Source organism: Pholcus phalangioides, unplaced genomic scaffold (assembly GCF_987345545.1).
Source record: "Pholcus phalangioides strain wild (caught in Gottingen) unplaced genomic scaffold, Ppha-v1.0 ptg000007l_1, whole genome shotgun sequence".
In the NCBI taxonomy this organism is placed as follows: Eukaryota; Metazoa; Arthropoda; class Arachnida; order Araneae; family Pholcidae; genus Pholcus; species Pholcus phalangioides.
In genome coordinates this window covers 36554927-36575583 of record NW_028301600.1, presented here as the reverse complement: position 1 = coordinate 36575583, position 20657 = coordinate 36554927, and the positions used below count along the sequence as shown (strand labels likewise).

At 34.6% G+C, this 20657-nt stretch overlaps 1 protein-coding gene across 1 annotated transcript; it reads right to left on the bottom strand.

The window, feature by feature from the left end:
- Nucleotides 1–273: 273 nt before the first annotated feature.
- LOC149085238 (uncharacterized) lies at nucleotides 274–10617 on the bottom strand. Its single transcript, XM_089233933.1, has 3 exons — nucleotides 10589–10617; nucleotides 5402–5522; nucleotides 274–886 (listed from the first exon to the last, which is right to left on the bottom strand). The coding sequence occupies exons 2-3, from the start codon at nucleotides 5428–5430 to the stop codon at nucleotides 343–345; spliced, it is 573 nt and encodes a 190-aa protein (XP_089090059.1). The 5' UTR covers nucleotides 5431–5522; nucleotides 10589–10617; the 3' UTR covers nucleotides 274–342.
- Between the last annotated feature and the right edge of the window lie 10040 nt (nucleotides 10618–20657).

Sequence of the window (20657 nt, the reverse complement as noted above, 5' to 3'; positions counted from 1 at the left end):
ATTTGTTCATGTAATAATGAAATACAGAAAACTTTTACATATATTAAAAAATAATGAAAATTTTCACTTGTTTCTTTGCTTATTCACAAGTAGATATAATTAATTAATTTGTCCGAAATTAAAAGTAAGAATACAAAGCACCAGTCTTTTTAAATTATAAGAAATAAAATAAATAAGATTTTATAAAGATTTATTATGATCAATTACAATGGTAGAAGTGAACAAAGTCATAAATCACAATGGATGCTGTGCTATTGATATATAATGTTGCCGTTGGCCTTTTCTCCGCGGTCGTCATCAAATCGTTAGTATTAGTATTCACATCGTATAGCAGACACATTATCAAGCTTTCTTCACATTTCTACAGCTAGAACGTGTCTCCCGTTTTCTACGATATGAAGTTGAAGGTGATAAATTTCCAGCAGAAGATGTAGTCGCTTTTTCCTTGTCCCCAGGCAAAAATGATTTTGATGCAGAGGTAGATGGTTCAACTTTCGGCTGATGCTGGTCAACCTTATTCTGTTGAATCACTGGTGAGGATCCACTGTTCTTCTTTTTCAAGCTCTCAGAATAACGTTTGACGACATGGTTTTCAAGAGAGAACTCACATGTTCTACGTTTGAACTTCTTCGTGGCAGAACGAGTGGATTGGTGAGGGCGGGGAAGGTTAGAAGATAAGTGGTGCAGAATTCTGATGCCGACACGACTCCTTTTCTTAACGACGGCATCTATCTTTGGATTCGGTGGAACCGATAGAAATTTTGGAAATGGTAATCCTTTTCTATGGCTATTAGTCCTCGTGAAGCGGAAAGTTCCTTTTGATCGAATGGACATCCGATATGATCGATATTCTATAATGCACTGCTCTCTTGCTCTCTTCGCTTCCCTTAGAAAAAATGGAAGATTCAATTTCATTTTTTAAATACGTGTTCTAATGTTTTTATATAAATGTAATTAATAACAACACAATTTTTAAGAATGTCTGTGATTTAATTTCTCTCATCTCTCTATAAAAACTTTAAATTCGAAATTTTTGAAAAGAAGAGCATATAAAATACATGAAGTTGAATGTTAAACATCTATGGATTAGATTAATTCTAATATGAATCTGTTTTATGCTTATAGATACTGTTGATTATTCATGAAATTAATATCCATAAATGTACCGGATGTATATAGTTAAAGTTTGTGTGTTCTGAGCTGTTTACAGCCTTAATTACACGTTAGAAAATGTGAAATTTTAGAAACCTCTGGTGTCGTATATTTTCGAACCCAGTAAATTTCAACTGCCCATGCGAAGATTCAAGATCGAAAATCTTGGCATGACTTTTGATGTGGGATCACCGTGATAATAAAAGAGTTTCACTAGCAAAAGCACGCTATTGAAAACTCTACGTCATACTCTTTAGCGAAAATATCAATGGCGAAATGGTTATACTGGCGATATTTAGAAGTCTGCCACGAAACTCGAACAGTTTGGTCGCATATCAGCAAAACATTAGCATGTACACTACAAATTCACATAGAAAACAGAGTCAAGCGGTTAACGTTTGAACTGACTTTGTTTCACCGCCCTCAGTTTGTTTCCTATCTCTCCATTATAATGTTCCTAGTCTCATAGCTACCTCATGGGTAGCAAAAAGCTTAAGACATGGCTGCTTCAACTATTCGTAACCTATATTCAAATTTAGCAAATGCCAGTTTTGTAAATGTATCAATTTTTTACTTAAAACACAACACCGAAGATAATCATTTGAGCCCTTCGCTTGCAAGCTATTGACAAGAAATTCGGATGATCTCTATTTTACGAATCGGAGATAAATATGGTAACCTTGCCCCATAACCGCGCGTCAGGAAAAAGGAAAAGAAGGAGAAGGAAAAGAAATAGAAGAGCAGGAAGAAAACAAAACAAATTACAGGACAACAGTATAATAGATAAGTTCATAAGAGTGTATGTACGAAGTAGAAGTCTCTTTTCACCCTCACTCTGCCTGTTCTCTTTCGCTCTTATATGTACATAGTAGAAGGATGCATCACATGTGAAAACAATCATTAGTAGTAAAACAATAAATGGAGGTAAAAATAACAACTTTTTCATTGGGTTACAACAAAGCTTCGCCATGATAAGTAGAGAGAAACGAAAACAGAGAGAACTTGTTTGAATTTATTCCACTGGTGTTTGGACGCAATATTACGTTCTTGATCATAAATTGGTTAAAGTCAGTCTATATGTATTTTTCTAACATAAAATATTAAATAAGACAAAATATATTAAATTTTACAAAGTTTCTGAAAATAAATAATAAATAACCCAGAACATGTTCAATTTTTTTATTCAATATACAAGGTGTTCTGTTAATGGACCGAAAAACTCAGAGGGTCGTTAGTAGGCATCAAAAGAAACAAAAATTTCAATGGAACATGGTGTCGCAAACCTCGTTGAGAGGGTGAAAATCACGAAAAACGCATGCAGGCTCTTAGTCCAGAGAAGACGAAACGTGACAATATCAGTTGATTGCTGAATGCGTTCGTGGGTTCGATCACCATATTTGACGACCATACCTACAGAGGGACATAGACTTGGTTGAAGGGGGTGGAGAGAAGAGCTACGCGTGCCCTTATTGGCACACAGGGCTTGAGGTATGAAGAGAGACTTCATTTTTTGAATATGTTTACATTGGATGAACGCAGGTGTCGAGGAGATATGATCGAAGTGTTTAAAATTTTCAATGGGAGGGATAGGATGGACCATGAACTTTTAGTACACCGCCAATCGACTGCTTTTACAAGGGGACACCAGTATCGATTGGTGAGGGACAATGCAAGGTTATGGTGTCGCAGGGAATTTTTCTCTAATAAGGTTGTTAATAAATGGAATAGCTTACCCCCGGAGATAGTAAATTGTAACACAATTAACACGTTTAAAAAGAAATACGACAAGCATGTTGGGGTAAATCGAGAAGCTATCCATTCTTAGAATAAGACAACCATAAGTATTCTTTATGGGCGTTGTATAATATTTTATCATGTGTATATATTGATTATAATTTTTGTTAATTGCATTTTTAATTGGGTTGCTGTTTTTTTTTTATATATGACATCCATATTTTTATGGGCATCTTTTTATCAGCCACCTCGTTGGGCATTTTGCCTGTTGTGGCGTTGTATTTGTATTTGTAAGCAGCGTCGCAAAACCCATGCGCTGGCGTAGGATCACGCGCTGCGGACACACCAGAGGATCTCATAACGTGGATTGTCGTCGCTGCGGCAGGCATCAAAAGCATACCTGGTATCTTCGAGCACGTCCGGGAATCGTTTTACGTCGTTGTAGACCGTGCAATGACGTGAGCGGCCACCACTTCCAACAACTCTTGTAATAATTAATCAAATAAATATTTTTGTAGTTATTATTGAACTGTTCGTAGTTATTCCCGTTATTGCGTAGGTAGTACGCACATTCCCGCATGTACCGATTCGTTGGGGGTTCCGCGGCGGCGGGGGGGGGGGGTGCATGTGTGGTGTAGCAGTAGTAGGTAGGTCCTCCAAAAAATGGCTCGGGGATCCATGATGTTTCTTAAGTCAGCCACCTCGTTGGGCAATTTGCCTGTTGTGGCGTTGTATTTGTATTTGTATTTGTATTACTGTACTTTTTGTCGTTCCACGTCGAAACCTGCATGCGTTTTTCGCGATTTTCACTCTCTCAACTCTTCGTGGGTTCGATCACCATATTTGACGACCATACCTACAGAGGGACATAGACTTGGTTGAAGGGGGTGGAGAGAAGAGCTACGCGTGCCCTTATTGGCACACAGGGCTTGAGGTATGAAGAGAGACTTCATTTTTTGAATATGTTTACATTGGATGAACGCAGGTGTCGAGGAGATATGATCGAAGTGTTTAAAATTTTCAATGGGAGGGATAGGATGGACCATGAACTTTTAGTACACCGCCAATCGACTGCTTTTACAAGGGGACACCAGTATCGATTGGTGAGGGACAATGCAAGGTTATGGTGTCGCAGGGAATTTTTCTCTAATAAGGTTGTTAATAAATGGAATAGCTTACCCCCGGAGATAGTAAATTGTAACACAATTAACACGTTTAAAAAGAAATACGACAAGCATGTTGGGGTAAATCGAGAAGCTATCCATTCTTAGAATAAGACAACCATAAGTATTCTTTATGGGCGTTGTATAATATTTTATCATGTGTATATATTGATTATAATTTTTGTTAATTGCATTTTTAATTGGGTTGCTGTTTTTTTTTTATATATGACATCCATATTTTTATGGGCATCTTTTTATCAGCCACCTCGTTGGGCATTTTGCCTGTTGTGGCGTTGTATTTGTATTTGTAAGCAGCGTCGCAAAACCCATGCGCTGGCGTAGGATCACGCGCTGCGGACACACCAGAGGATCTCATAACGTGGATTGTCGTCGCTGCGGCAGGCATCAAAAGCATACCTGGTATCTTCGAGCACGTCCGGGAATCGTTTTACGTCGTTGTAGACCGTGCAATGACGTGAGCGGCCACCACTTCCAACAACTCTTGTAATAATTAATCAAATAAATATTTTTGTAGTTATTATTGAACTGTTCGTAGTTATTCCCGTTATTGCGTAGGTAGTACGCACATTCCCGCATGTACCGATTCGTTGGGGGTTCCGCGGCGGCGGGGGGGGGGGGTGCATGTGTGGTGTAGCAGTAGTAGGTAGGTCCTCCAAAAAATGGCTCGGGGATCCATGATGTTTCTTAAGTCAGCCACCTCGTTGGGCAATTTGCCTGTTGTGGCGTTGTATTTGTATTTGTATTTGTATTACTGTACTTTTTGTCGTTCCACGTCGAAACCTGCATGCGTTTTTCGCGATTTTCACTCTCTCAACGTGGTTTGCGACACCATGTTATATTGCAATATTTGTTCTTCTTGATGTCTACTGACCCTCTGTGTTTGTCGGTCCATTAACAGAACACCCTGTACATAAGTACGATGCAAAATATACTAAAAAAATAATAGATGTTTTTAGTATTTACTTGAAAACTAATAAGTTTAGTACCTAAAACTTTATAGAGTACTATTTATATATAAAGAACACACATAATCACTCCCCCAATTTCTTGTAGGAACTATTAAAACACTCATTTATATTTGATGATCTGGAAATGAACTAATTGGGTTTAAATTTGTATAATTGTAGGTCTGATGATGAAATAATCTATTACGTGTTGAAGATTAGTGTTACCGAATTGGCGTCGGATTGCTTTGATATTCATTCCTTCATTAGACATGATTTATTTTCTGCGCATAGAATACTGATTAAAAAGAACGAATTTAGTTAAAACCCACGAAAATCTAAACGAACTAAGATATAAAATTAGAAATACGCGGGCATGATAATTACCTATAGATCACAGCCTTAGCAGAACTCATCTTAACAATTTCAATGCACAATCTCTCAACACTTTTTCTCTGCAATTCAAGCTTTCTGAACTCCTTTGAATATTGGTGCGTTTTCAAAGATTCTAAAAAAATAAGTGAAAAAGTAGGACCTTAAATATACACTCAAACCTGTTTTTGTGCGGTGGATAGGGACCACAAAAAAAAATCGCACAAAAAAAGACCGCACAAAAACAGGTTTGAGTGTATAGGAGAAAAGGTGGTTAAAAATATGTATCCTGTAGGTTGTTGAGTATAAAACGAAACTTTGAATGGTAAACTCTCAAATATTTCACAAAACATACTTTATTAAACTTTGAACAGTTGTACGAAAAATTAGGTCATTTGCTCTATGAACAAACGAGTTATAATTTTTCTATTTCTTATTTGTTGGGTAAGAGTATGTAGAGTGTGCGGCTAAGAGTATGCAGCACGCTTTTTAATAGTAGTCTAAACGAATATACACATGTCTTCGTAACTAAAGTATTCTTCGTTCCAACAGACTTCTATTTACACCCACACTTCTCTATTTCCCACTAAACATAATCTTCATTGTAGGATCATTCACAGGCTGGGCAGACAGCCTTCTCATTGCATGGTCAATTTTTTTTGTGCAAATACTTTTTTTCATCCTTTTATGGGTTCGAATAGCCTTTGCTACTTTCACTTCATTTAGGATTAAAGACCTTTTACTAGAACTGACATCACAGTTTTGTGCGTACTGTTAGCAGCTCTGTATTGCTTTTCTACATCACTCATACGGTGGATAGCAACATCCTATGATACAGTTGAATCGGTGAGGTGAAGAACGGTACAAGTCTAAATTCCATGTTTTTTACATTTTTTTTTTATGAATCGGCTTGGTAAATGTAGATCTAAACATTGACTGTAAAAACGGCCTTTCCTCATTGCTACCAGGCATGTTTTAAATTTGAATTAGAAAGAGTTAACTTGAAACTTGGTTATCTCGAATTGAGAATTTTGGACTAGTACTGTTCTTCTCATTCATCTCACAGATACAGTTGAATTCTAATGTCACCATATTGTTTGGCAGAAAATGTTCTTCCTTATAATTCAAACCTTGAGAGAAAGCTTTCATCAAACTTCTATCCAGAAAACAATTCACCTTCTTTCGTAGAAAAATTATATATCAACAACACAAAATCACATGCTATACAAAAAATTGGGGACATACAGGGTGTTATCAATAATGGTGGCATCTCAAGACACTTCAAAGGACCTATGTTAACTTCTTCAAAGTCACTTTTAATAACATTTTTGACGACAGCCAAAAAAAAAAGGACGCGCTTCACTTTTTCACTAATTGATTCCCCATAGTTACCTGAACGTATAACGTAACTGATATAAACACTGCTGTATGTTCCTAGTTCGGATTTTTGTCAGTAGAAATGGAAGTCTCGAACATGAAGTAAGAATAGTCGCAAGACTTTCGCGTGACTGATGCTCGAATATCCCATTTATCATACCTAGGCTTATTTTATGCAGTCAGCTCTGGCATCGGTGTTTGTCAACAAAATGACTTAAACTTAATAAGATGGCTCGGGAATAGAGTTTTACTCGTGTCTTCGAAATATGGCTCATTAAATTTGACTCACAATGGTCATAATTAACAGCGGCAAAGAGATATGCGAATCAACCGTTTTCCCAGTTGCACAGATTACAGGAGTACCGTTGCCGAGTGCACAGACCCATGGGATTAGAAACTTTGTAACGTTGTTCGTTTTTTGAAAAAAAAAAAAAACGTACTAGAGAACTTGCGTCTTATTAACGGCCAGATAGTTTAATGAACTTCTGTTTGAAAATTGTAGAAATTACCATCTAACGTTGGCGAGTGTAGGAGATGATCATATACCTTCAAATGAGCAATGTGGTTATAGGTAGGGAAAGTGGTTTACAACCAACGTGCGTCATGCTTTTACGATCATAATGAAGAATTTGTGGCTGTGGGGATAAGTTGCAGTGGATTACGGTGAACGTAGGATAGACGTCAGGATTGGAGTTCATTTGCGAAGTGTTTATTTCCACGTGGAAATAGTCACGAGAAATGTGATATCCGAAGTGTGCTCGTAATTGACGAAGCACGGTTTAAAATGCTCCGAGGCACGCAGAATATTTACCATATAGTAGAGATTCGTTTTATTGTATTGAAATTCGTTACATCGTACCTAGATGTACCGTGAAATCGTATACAACATGTTGTACCACAAGTTCTATAATCTCTTATTTTATAATTATAGTTCACTATAGCGTGATTTGGTCATAGCGCACCTGGTGAATTATGGCCTTTGGCCCAACAGGGACACACTGCCATAATGCACAAGTTCGTTATATTTCTTCATACCAAGCAGAATAACAAAAAGTTAGCGCTGGTAGCAAAATATCATATCGTCCTTTAGCCGTTATGCAAGAGGGTTCACCTCTAGATACTACGTAATCGTGCCTCTTTTCTTGTAAATGGATAATTTTTGAATTTTCAACCAATTTATTTTTTAAATTGTTTCATTGATTTGATACTGAAATTGAAATCGTAAGAAAATTGAGCGTTAGGTTTAAAGTAAAATTTTTAGCGTGATCCAGCTGGGAATGAGAAAAGAGGGCATAGCTTCCAGAACCCTATCGATAATTCCTCAATAGGCATCACACATAGCTCCCGTCTCGCGTACGCCCAAGCGATTTATTAAATAAAAATTGAAATTCAATTTAAAATGATTCTCGTATATATGGAGTATCTCAATGATTGCATGGTATCGGTAAGAAAATGGGGTACGTCAACTTGCTTATACGAAACGTTTCTTCATAATCTTACTACGAATAATTTTAAAATCATTAACAAATACGGATCATATAAAAACAATTAGTACAAATCAAACATATTTGAAGTGAAAAGCGGTGCTTTTTCCCAAAAGTTCAAACAATCTATTCGTGAGTTGCAATTATGATAGAATAAGGGTATTAAAAATATTACAAATTTAGATTTGTTTTAATGATATCGATGTTTTTATTAAATGAATATGACGCTAACAGAGGATATGGATTATTATATATCGCAGTAGTTATTGTAATAGTGTTTTCAAGTAATATAAACTTGGATAATTATATATAAAATAGTGATTTTTATACATTTATTTACATGTGTAAAATGCTTAATATAAATCTGAACAAAAAATGCCCGTATTTCTTTTTCCCTACAATAAGAATGAAACTTTCTTTTTACACTGTTTTATTCTCATGTTTCAATTCAATTTCAGATACATTGTGAACACAATTATTTTTTGTTGTTTGATAGGGAATCGTGAAAAATCACACGCGCGATACAAAAATTAAGAAACTTAGCTAATTAGCTAATGATTTGACTCAATCCATCTAATTTAATCTCTCTATGTAGATGGATTTGAAGTATGGAGAGAAATACTGGAAAGAAAAAAGTGGTGAATGTTTACGAATACACAGAAGGAATAATCATCTAATGTTGGTGTAATTTCAGCAAATGCGGATGATTATTTTTCCATGGCATTGTCAATTAATCAAAAATATTTTTGACTCAGATATCGCCGAATGTTCGCTTTACATTTTGGGTCAAATTTCATTTACTTTAAAGTATTGCATTTAATACAATCTTGTTTTATTTCAATTATAAATATAGTCGACGCTCATTATAACGACTTCACGTTACAGCAATCATTCTATCACACCGGTAGGATAAGTCCCAAATGTTTTCATAGAACGAATAACATATAGGATTTTCTTTCCGATATAAACTCCATTTTCGGCGAGACGACTGGGGTCGTCCAAAATTTTTAAAATGACTAACAGGTTATATAAAGTATATCAAATAATTTGCCAAATTGAAATATATTTTACTCACAGTGAATTCACCTCGGTTTATCGGTCATTCTTTTAAAATAAAATTTTCTGAATTATAGAGGAAAAAAAATTCGTATACAACTCAATTTCACAATCATTTTCTTTTAATATATTTAGTAAAACCAAAATCTACTTTATTGAAAACATGAATCTAACTTATCGTTTAACTCAGTACTTTTTATCTACAATAAACAGGGAGTATATTATTGCATGCAGGTATAAATCGTTTCAAATTGAATTATTAAATAAATATAATGATTAATTTAATTATTTATGATATATTTCTTCTATTTTTTCACAGTAGTAAACCTGTTACAGCTCAATCTCCTTCCTTGCTGGTTGCTGGTCATTCTATTTCATTTCAAATTTAAAATCACCCGTATTGAATTTTTAGTCAAATCCTCTTTTTATTTTATCTCTCAAACCCTCTTTGTGAAAACCACGTATATCGATTTTTAAATTGTTAACATCCAGAAGAGTGAGTACGTAAAGACATAAATAAGGTGGTTTCATATTAAATTTGAAATTCTCTTTACTGTGATGTGAAGTATTGGACGGGTAAAACTGTTGTAATCTAACGTATAGTTAAAATTATGAATCACAAGAGAGGAGTCACGAGTTTCATGCGAGCTAAAAATATTAACATTTCCAATACTTCTGCCATAAAAATTCTCCTATATTACTGGTACTTATATATTTTAAATAAATTATTTTGACATAATGAAAAAGTAGATACATTTTTTACATGATTAAAATACTTCACAACTGTAGTAACTAACGCAATAAAAACCCACCGAATGAAATTAATATTGCGGCTTGCGAATAACATAAACTGGTAATTATATATTATAATTATTATTTTATATATTAATAAACCAATGTCTGAATTATATTGGTTCAATAATATATATATACATGGTATTACATATTATTAAACCAATCTCTAAATTAACCTTCAAAAAGTTTGCCAATAAATGTTGCGGAGGAAAAAGCTTTAATATATTTTGTACAGCAGATCAAATCTCACGAAATCGTAAAAACATATTATTATTATTATACTCCCAACAACCGGAGCATACACCCTCTATAATAAAAAAAATATTATTATACGAATGAGGTATTATTAAAATTTAGTGTATTTTGTTCAGCTCAGTTCTGACAAAGTGAACATCATCATCAACATTAACAAATATATAGCTTTACATGGGTGATTTTAGGAATCGCTCCCGGTTTACGAAAATATATATGCGATTATAGTTGGACTTACCGCTATCAGTTTTTTCCAGCTCTTCGTTCCAATTTGGCTCCTGCAAAAATATGGTTCAGGACTAGAATATTGCTGCTTAATATACGTTTACTGTATCTTGGATGTTGCAATTGCTTCCCAAGAATTCCGACGAAACGAATGTTATCTCCATTGTACGAGTCAAATGAACACTAATTAGTTTTTGCATATTTTTGGAAGAAAGAAAGGATGGACTGAAAGGTGCGATACAACATAAAGGTTGTATTGTTTGCTGGAAACGCTCAATCACGAACAATTGGGCACTCGCAGGTGCATCAAATAATATCAAACTTGAAACTTTTGCTTAATTTATATCGTTCCCACGGATATATTATATTGAATTTGATTGCGCATTGATGTGTTATTGTTTTATAATGTGATTTATCCATTTTTGGCAGAATAAACAATTATTTTTATAAACAATAAACATGTCTGTGCAATGTTTTCATTCATTGTTCTATTCATGGAAAGCTTTCATCAATGCACGTGTTGCCCGATCTCGTAATTTTTTTAGATTACATTCGACGAAGGTCAACTGAAGATGATAGTTGGTTTAAAATTATTGCTTGTTAAACAAAACTTAACCGTTGAAGAAAAAAGTTATTAGAATATACAAAAAAATGCTGTTTGATATTGTGAAAAAAGTTCGTTATATGTAATTTTCAAAATTTTTAGAGGTTCGCTGAAACATATGAAAAAAGAAATGCATGTAACTTATACACAGACACGTTTGGATGAAATGCCCTTGCCTTTGCCTTGTCTGTGTGCGTGTGACTGTTATCAAACAAAAGCTTTCGTTTTTTTAATGATGCAATTCGCATAGGAATAAACCAGAGAATTTAAAAAACAATTTAAAAAAAGAATAGAAAATCATATGCTTATAGTGGAAGCTCGGTCACACTTTTGTTACTACTGCAAAAGATTTAAAATTGACGCATACATGAAATTTTTTTTTCTAGTGTTTAGGACGCCGGTGGCGTATAAACAAAGTTTACATTCCTAGATGCACACCAGGAAGAAAAAGAATTTAGCATTTCGTGATTGATCGCAATGAAGCAATACGTCTCTTATAGAAAAGTACTTGGTGAAATATTATTTGGCGAAGTTGAATTTTTTTTTCTGTTTGATCTTTTTAATTGGAGGCGCACTTTGATATGTGTTGTGGTGTAGTAGATAGAGTTTGGGACGGAGGTTGCGGGCTTGAACCCAACTCTCAAGGTTCGAGTAACGTTTTTTCATTGCATTTTTTTTAAACTGAAAAGTCAAAACTGACAGAAAGGTGAACGATACTTTTTTGAAAGTTTATCAGGCAGTCTTTCAGAATATTTTGATGTAAAAAAATAATTATTTTCTTTGGCAACCGAGAATTTAAATTTTTTTTTCTCTCAAACTCTTTCTCTTTTTCTCGCTGCTATGCACGTGGTCAGCGCTGACAGTTGTATAACTTTCAATTTTAATGCCAACAGTTGTTTACTGCGAATAATCCCACGGCTGCATAAAGTTCGGAGTTTAATTTTGTCACTGAAAAAAAACTTGTTCATCCATTAATAATAATAACACCATTCACCAAATAAATTCACCTTTAAAATCCGCTATGCAAACACCATTCACCAGCAATGTAATTTTGGGGAATGGAAGGAGTTTTGAGGTGGGGGGGGGGTCACATGCATTCATAGAGTTTTTAAAGCGATATTTCTCTTTCAACATGTCGGCAAAAAAAAAACGCAGAAAAAAAGCAGTGGTATTTAATTTGCATCTAGAAATTCAGAGATTTTTAACGCATAAAAATGTATTACTGGATTATCAAAAATTGTTTCATTTATACGCTAGATTTTTCTGTTCCGCATTATCAGAGTTAGCAATTTATTTGACGGAACTGCGTTCCGTTCAAAAAGTTCCGCCCCACTTGACGTTTTGTTACCTTCTGTACTCGTAAGTAGTCTAGGGTAGAGCCGCCCCTCTATATATACGAAGGCGTCTTAATCTAGGGCAGTGGTTCTCAACTTTTGGGGGACCGGTCGCACATAAATGATGTGAAATAAATGGGTAAACATGAAACGGTGAATCTTTCACGGACCGGTTTGACCGATGTCAGGGCCGACGGTTGAGAAAGACCAGGCTAGGGGTAACTCCACCAGAAATTACGCACATTTCCGCCACTAGATGGCATTGCTAGGGATTTACGAAACTACAGCTATTTTTTGTTAAAGCCGTCCCCTTCTCCCAAATCGGAAGGATACAGGCATATTCGAGTGCAGTGTGCATGTGCGTAGCACGACAGAAGAATCCAGCCATTTGTAAGCGGCTGTGGTAGCGCTAGCTTAAAACGTGCTTGATGTGTTCTTAACCTGTCTAATCTTGTGTAATATAATATTTCTCAGTATAGCAAAATAACTTCGAGGACCAGCTATTGGCCACCCCTTGGTAACGACTATAGAGCTTTGAGTCGAAAAGGACCAGATTCATAAGTGTAAATTTGTATTTAGTCCAGCTCCCCCCCCTCCCCTCCCCAGAAGATATAGACAAATGCATGATGAAGAGATATAGCCTATAGACAAAGAAAGCTTTTTTTCTCCCTCGCTTAGCACTCAACAGAAAACAAAAAAGGGGAGCTAGTACTGTATATGTGTTTGAGAGTAAAAGAAGAAATTTTGCATAGATATCAACAGGAAGCCCGATAGGCGATGAATAGCTAAAACTGTTGTGTGTGTGTGTGTGTGTCTCGTCTATCTATATATATATAACATGTCCTGACTGATTCATCATCACCGAGTTTTTTTAATGACGTAAAGACTCGCTAAGAAGGGGGTTTCCAAATTCTAAGTTTCCTAAATTCGACGTAAAGATCACCAAGGGGGTTTTTTTTCGAAATTCAGCCCCTAAAGTGCTCATAAGGGAACTCAAAGGTTTTAAGAGACAATCATCGCTCGCCTAAGCTATAAATATGGTCAGTACTTTTATTTTGTAATGTGAAAACTCACTAACAAGAGATTCTTCAAAATTCATACAATGAGCGGGACATGGGGGTTGGGTTCAAAAATTATATCGGGCAATCAACGCCGCTGGAAGCTATAAATATGAAATTCGGTCAGTATTATATTTTTAGATTACCTTACCACGCGAGCAAAGCAGTCGGTAACAGTTAGTTTTTAATAATTTTCTGCGCCTATATAATATAAATGATTCCGCCACTAAATTTTATTTTCATGTTTTTCTGGGAACGTACTTGAATTTTTTCATATTTTTCTGAGAATGACACCTTCGGACTAGGTTAACTATATTTGATCGAGAAAATTGCGTGAAATCGAGCTTCGAAATAAGGGAAAATACGGGACATTGCCGATTATTGCCAGAATGATGCCAAAAGTAAGCAAAGTTGCCAACTCATGCTAAATCACAGAAAAGTCTTTAATAGAGGGAAATGAAGTACCACTCCCCAAATTTCAGTGAATTGAAAATAATATGACAAATATGTGAAATAAATATTCTTATTTGTAGTCGTAATTACCGTAATGTAATTTCTGAGTTGGGAAGATAATTTTAATCGTTTATTTGAAGAGTAAAAGTCAAGTTGGCTTCGTTGAAAATACGTTATAAACCGGGACAATTTTGCAAAAAAGTCGGGACATCCAAAAAAACACAAAAAACCGGGCCTGTCTCGGAAAATGTGGGACGTCTGGCCACGCTACGCACACTGCATCCGAGCATCCTTGTTTAAACAAATTAACTGGAGACAGAAATGATCCTTGTAATGTGCATGCGCACCAAGAAAGGACACAAGTAGCCGTACGTGGGACTATACACGTGTAAAATTAAGTATGCATGCTTAGTAATTACGCGGCCCGGTGTGTCCGCACCTGTCACTCACCAGTAAGTCTGGAGCATATTGAGTAACGACACAGCTTAGCATGCTCTTTTGCAAGAACAGAAATAAAAAAAAAAATAAATAAATGCAAAGTGGAAATGTATGACGCTACGTGCGCAACTTGTGTCTGTGAGTAAACACGTGGCGCAGCTGTTGAGACTCATTTTCCCGTGACTACCATGCGAGACATGTCTTATGCAACTTGTTTTTTTAGTAAATTTTGAAAACAAAAAAAAATATTCCTTTTTGTAAGAAAGAGTTTTGAGTCTCATTTGAAATATTATTTAATTATTATTTAAACAATTTGAATTTCATTAATTAAATTTTTATCAGTTCTAAATTTTCATTAATTTAATTTTTATTAGTTTGAACATTTATAAATTTTTATTAATTTCACACACAATCCACATTAATAACTCATCTTTTATGAATTCTGAATTTTCAGTACATTGAATTTTTACCATATTTTATTAATTTAAATTTAAATTAATTTGACGTGTTATTATTCCAATTTTGAATTTATTATTGAAATATTTAATATAGAATACCAATTTACATTTATTTCTCTCATTAATCGTTTTGGAATTACAGATATCATTTATCAATTTTGGATTAATTAATTAATTTGATTAATTATTTAATTTTTCAACAATTTTGAATTATCGACAACTTTGAAGTTAGTAATTTATTTCTACTCTGTGCCTGTGGTGTGTCAACACTTCGCTAATCGTTACTTTCTACACCGCTGTATACGCATCACCAAGCTACGCATCTGGTGCTTTTCCCGTCATGGTGGTGCTCGTGTCAGGTCATGTCACAAACATCTCAATATGAATCCAGCCTAATTGAAACTGTCACTACGCCAACCACACAACTTTTTTTTAATAGAACTTCTCACCGTTCGGATCACTACAAGATCAAATTCGCGCATATCATTTAGTGTCGTGGAATTTTGAGAGAGCTGTCAAATATATTATGCGTATAAAATTCAATGATAAAAATCTTATCACCCAGAAAAACTGTTATTTTAGCTATCTATGTTCAAAAGTAAAATACCGAAAGTCAGTCTTGAAAAAAAAAAAAGTCTTCTTTCTGGTCTTAATAACTATTACAAAACGAGAAAGACACACATTACAAATGATACATTACATCCGTCCATTAGACAATTTCCACAAAAATACGAAAATCAATTAGGTACTTCTCTTAGTTCAGTATAATGCACTTAGTGTATTTCTAGCAAGCTTGTTTAATGACAAACTCCGTTTACCTTCGCTGAAAGTAAGTGAAGGTGGAACAAGACGGATCTCTTAGTCCGTCGCACTTGCGAAACAAAAACGATCTTTGGCTCTTTGATCAGTGATTAAGAACCTGGATAAAAGTAACGAGAAGCAGCGAGGTGCACTTTAACGGGGCTCTCTGCGGATAAGCTGAAAGCTATCCGGCACATCTTCTCATCTCTTCAAGCTCTCTCTTTCTCTCAGCCCCTTGGAATACAGCTGCACTTTTCTCACGTGCTCCCAAATATAAGTATGGTACGAACAGCGTAATTGACGACCAGATTTCCGAAGTGAATTTATTGAATATTATAAATATCTCACGAGATCATCTTTTGAAGTGATTTGACAATTCATGTATTTGATTTGACAAGAAATATATTAAGGGGGTTGGTGCACACAATTTTTCAAAACACATTTTCCAATTTTTTAGTTTTCAAATACTATGAACTTTTCTGCGTCTAACCGTGTTCAAGTTTTAGTTCTACCTGCACTAAAAATATTTTTAAATATTTTGATATAAACTGCTGGCAGTCATTAAATACGCTAATGTTTTCCACTAATATGCTCTTTTCTCAAAACTAAGTTTTTTGTTAGATTAAATAATATGTTTTTTCGAACACCACTCATTCAAATGTCTTGAAACTGTGTGTGTTTATATTATGTTACACTATGGTGTAACATACTTTAATGCGAGGATTTTTTATTAAAATTATTTAAAAAAAAAATGTTCTTGAAGTTAAAATTCGAGAAAAAAATTTCCAGCAATTAAAATCCTAAATGATTAAGTTAAATTATATAAAAATAACCATATATAGTATTTGAGAAAAAAAAAATTAGTGCCTAAAGTGAATAGAAAATTTTTAAATGTTCCTCAAAGGAAGGGTATAAGTTTTAACCAAACTTATTTTTTCCTATAAGTTATCATTATCAGGCTGCTAGACTATGTAGAAGGCTAGATGGTGTTCTCTTCCCTCCTCCATTAATGACAAACGTATCCGTACTTGAAGGTCGTAATCAGTCCATAATATTTGCTGTGATCCATATACGTGTGGAGCTGCTTTTTCGATGGCCTTCCTATAGCGAAGGCAAAATTATGACGAAAAAAAAACATGTTCCTTCGATTCATGATCATTTTTTTCCAATTGACCAGACTCAAATTTATTTTTCCGTGAGACTTTTCAAGGGATCTATGGAACTTGTTGTGTACATTAAAACAAATATCACAATTTGATGGTATAGAGAATTTGTTATAATGTTTTTTCTCTTGCTCATATAATCCTTAAATAACGTAACAGTTTGATATAATTACATGCTGCATCTAGTCGTTTTTTGCTTTTATTCCAACATCTAAAATACTTATATTTTTAATTGCAGCATGTAGAACTGTTTTTAAATTGCACTCCTCTGTCGCCAGGAATTTTTATTTTAATTTGAATAATTTTGATTTTTTTTTTTAGTTGACTATTCTGTTTTCCATACTAATTTTTACTAGCATTTACCAGAATGGGTAATTTTTTAATTGACTCCTTGGTAAATTTTTCTCATTTTTTTTGCACTGTTATATGATAATAAATTTGATTTGATTTGAAAAAAAAAATTGTGATAAACAGTTCCATTCTAACGCCTCACAATGGCTGAATCACAAAAATGGAGGATTTTAGCTCAAAGGGAAAAAGAAGAGGCCCCATTTTGAAATAGAAAAAAAAATTGTAACGATTGAACATTTTGCAACCACAATTACGTGAGAAAGAAAATTAGTTGTCCCATTTTACGAACACCCGCTTATAAAACGTCCCATTCAACAAAACGGGATGTATGGTCACCGTTCTTGCAAACGAGATTTTTTCGGATATAGTTACCATTCGGTTTTTACTATTAGAAACTCTGACTCCCGATGAGATCATATTCAACGGCGTGGACTGTATCGGAAAAATCTCTGTGTGAAGAGATATCGATGTTTAAGAAAAGAAAATCCATCCCTGCCCTTACGGGGACTCGAACGCCGGTCTCGTATACGGGACGAGTCATTCACTGCTATAACCCGTTCACATGGGAAATAGAAAAAGCGGACTTAAAACCCACATCGAGAATTTTAACCAATAACTGCTCTCCTTTGTTTTCTTAAGACGGAAAAAAGTCGTCGAACGGGTGCTAGAACTCCCAATGCTACCGTAATATTTGCACATGTGAACGGGGCTTAAGGTTTAAAACCGGAATTTCAAGTTTTTTAGATTGAAATTCGGGTTTTTAAACTATCGGAGACGATGCGGATTTCCAGAATCGGAAATACGGACGCACTATGTTCACACCCTAAGCTATGAAAACAGATAGAATATTCCCTCCTTGGAGCGTGTGTATATATATATACATACACACTTCTGATTTCTTAATGGAATTCACAAAAGTATTAAAATATAATATTTCTTAAACGTCCTTGTAATTTCACTCACAATGGTAAACAACATGCCCGATACATGTGCTTACGTAAGTTTCATTATTGTGGAAATATTTTTCTATTTTTTTTTCCTGGAATATTCGTGGCGTCTTATAATTATGTCTCGCAATGTATGTCTTCGATACATTCTAAAAGATGGCTTAATTGATATTAAACGTGAAGCGATACGGGAATCGGGAGCGAATCGGGGAAAAAATGTATATCCGCAATTGTCTACTACGTCCATTTTTTTTCTGTTTTTTTGCACTATAAACAGTGTTGAATATATGCTAAGCTGGGTAATGTTCCTCAAATAGTAAATTACAATATGGAAAAATAGCAAAAACTAATAAGATTCATACCGAACCAGAGCCTCAACAGCTTCCTGACCCTATCATATTTGGCCCATGGGCACAACATAGTCCAGTAACCAAACTCAATAACAATCTCACGAATGCTCTTCGATTGTCAACGCAAGATGCCACTTGTATATGAAACGCGAAGTGGACGTTTTCGAGAGCTTTAACTGCATATGATATATTAATATCATTCATTATTAGTTCCACATTCGCAAACTGGAACGATGAGAGCGAAAAAAAATTCCAGTAGCATGAATTAAATTCACTATCAAAAACCAAGAAAAGAAGCAAACCTAAATGGAATTGAAGCTCATGAAAGGATTTCATGATCCAGGGAACAAAAGCAAACTAGATTAAATATTGCTTAATTTTTGTAACTTCACGTTCTTTTCTTTGTTTATATCTCTTTGTATAGAGACTTTAATAGAAATCTGATCATTTTCAAAAGAATAGAAGGACGGGCATTGTGTTACCTAAAATAAACCTTAGAAATACAGGTTGGATAGAATAGGAGCTCTTCATTATAGCTTTGAAAACGACGGATCTTATCTGGCAGTTCACCAAATAACTCCACAGCGGTGCTGAAACCTCCATTTTCGCTTAACCATCTCTCCGGAAATTGATACCCGAGGGTTCGAAAACACTGACACTGATAAGACTTTCATACCACCAGTGGCTTATGTACTAAGTTATCTAGAAATGCGTTAAAGTCTATTTTTTGTGCCGTGGTATATAGATTCCCCTAAAAAAGAATTGGTTACATTGTGGAGAAACAAACACTATGAATATTTTTTCGATATAAACATACACATGATGTAATAAATACGACCCATCTGACTGATTATTATATCATGATTTCATGCACTAATTTTTTGCACATGAAGTTTTATTTTTATTTTGTTTAATCAAAGCAATATCTGTAGTTGTATTACAATAGAACTTGGTCAATTCGAATTTGGTTAATTCAAATTTTTGATAATTGAAACTATAACAAGCTCCCGTTCAATTTTCTATCTAATTTAATGTTCACATGTGTTTCGGAAATTTTTTCGAATATTTTGGATACTTCAAAGTGTGTGTGTGTGTGTGTGTGTGTGTGTGTGTGTGTGTGTGTGTTAGGGGAGAAATTATGATTTTTGTATGAGCAAATTTAGTTAAAAAAATAACATATTTAAAAAAAATTCTAGAAGAAGAAAGAGTAATTTTCTCCACATAGTTGTTAAACAAGAAATTTTTAAAGACAAAGTTTTAAAACTCAGTTTTCTCTAGATTTTCTTTGATAAGTTAATGCCCATTTGAACTTTGTTCAGCTGGAGTATATTGATAATGTGTACCACTTTTGATACTTGATACTGTTGCTCAACCTATGGATCAAGGTGTACAATTCAAAATCGGAATCTTTTTATTGTCACTAAAAATATAGGAAGTATCAGAAAGTTCAGATTGTGTAATACGTTAGTGAAAGTATATTTCGTTGATAGCATAAGAATAATAAGCAAAATGTGAAAACAGATTCATAACGGATGATTATAAACTGTTTCCGTAAATCAGGCTTTCAACGTGGTCAAGAAATTCTTCAGTGATGCTGATTCCAGAACAGCAGAATCATGCAACAGCTAAGATCAATTATTATAATTATCAATTTTTAAAATTTGGAAAACAGTTTCGTAACTGATGATAAAGTTTTAATAATTGATAATTATTTTCCTATGTGAATGTTGATGATTAAACTGCAATTTATAGACATTTTACAGATCCAGGATAGAGTAATTGGATAGTTCGAACTTTTTTGTTCAATTCGAGTTAACCAGGTTCGACTGTATTTATCCAATCAGATGTAGATAAAAAAATCAACACGTGGATACTTCATTGTTATAGCATATAACTAGTTTCCGAAATGCGTATACAACTACTGTAAACATGCTTCTTCCACGCTCAGTGATCTCTTCTCTATGTTACACTTATATACTTCACAACTCGTATTTTCACTAAATTTCACCTACAGCAATATTCACTTAATTAAACAGCAACAATCTGCATTGGACAGATGCGTATTTACCAAGTTTATGCAGATGTTTCCGATGTTTGATGTACGGCGAGAAAACTTCGCGCGAGG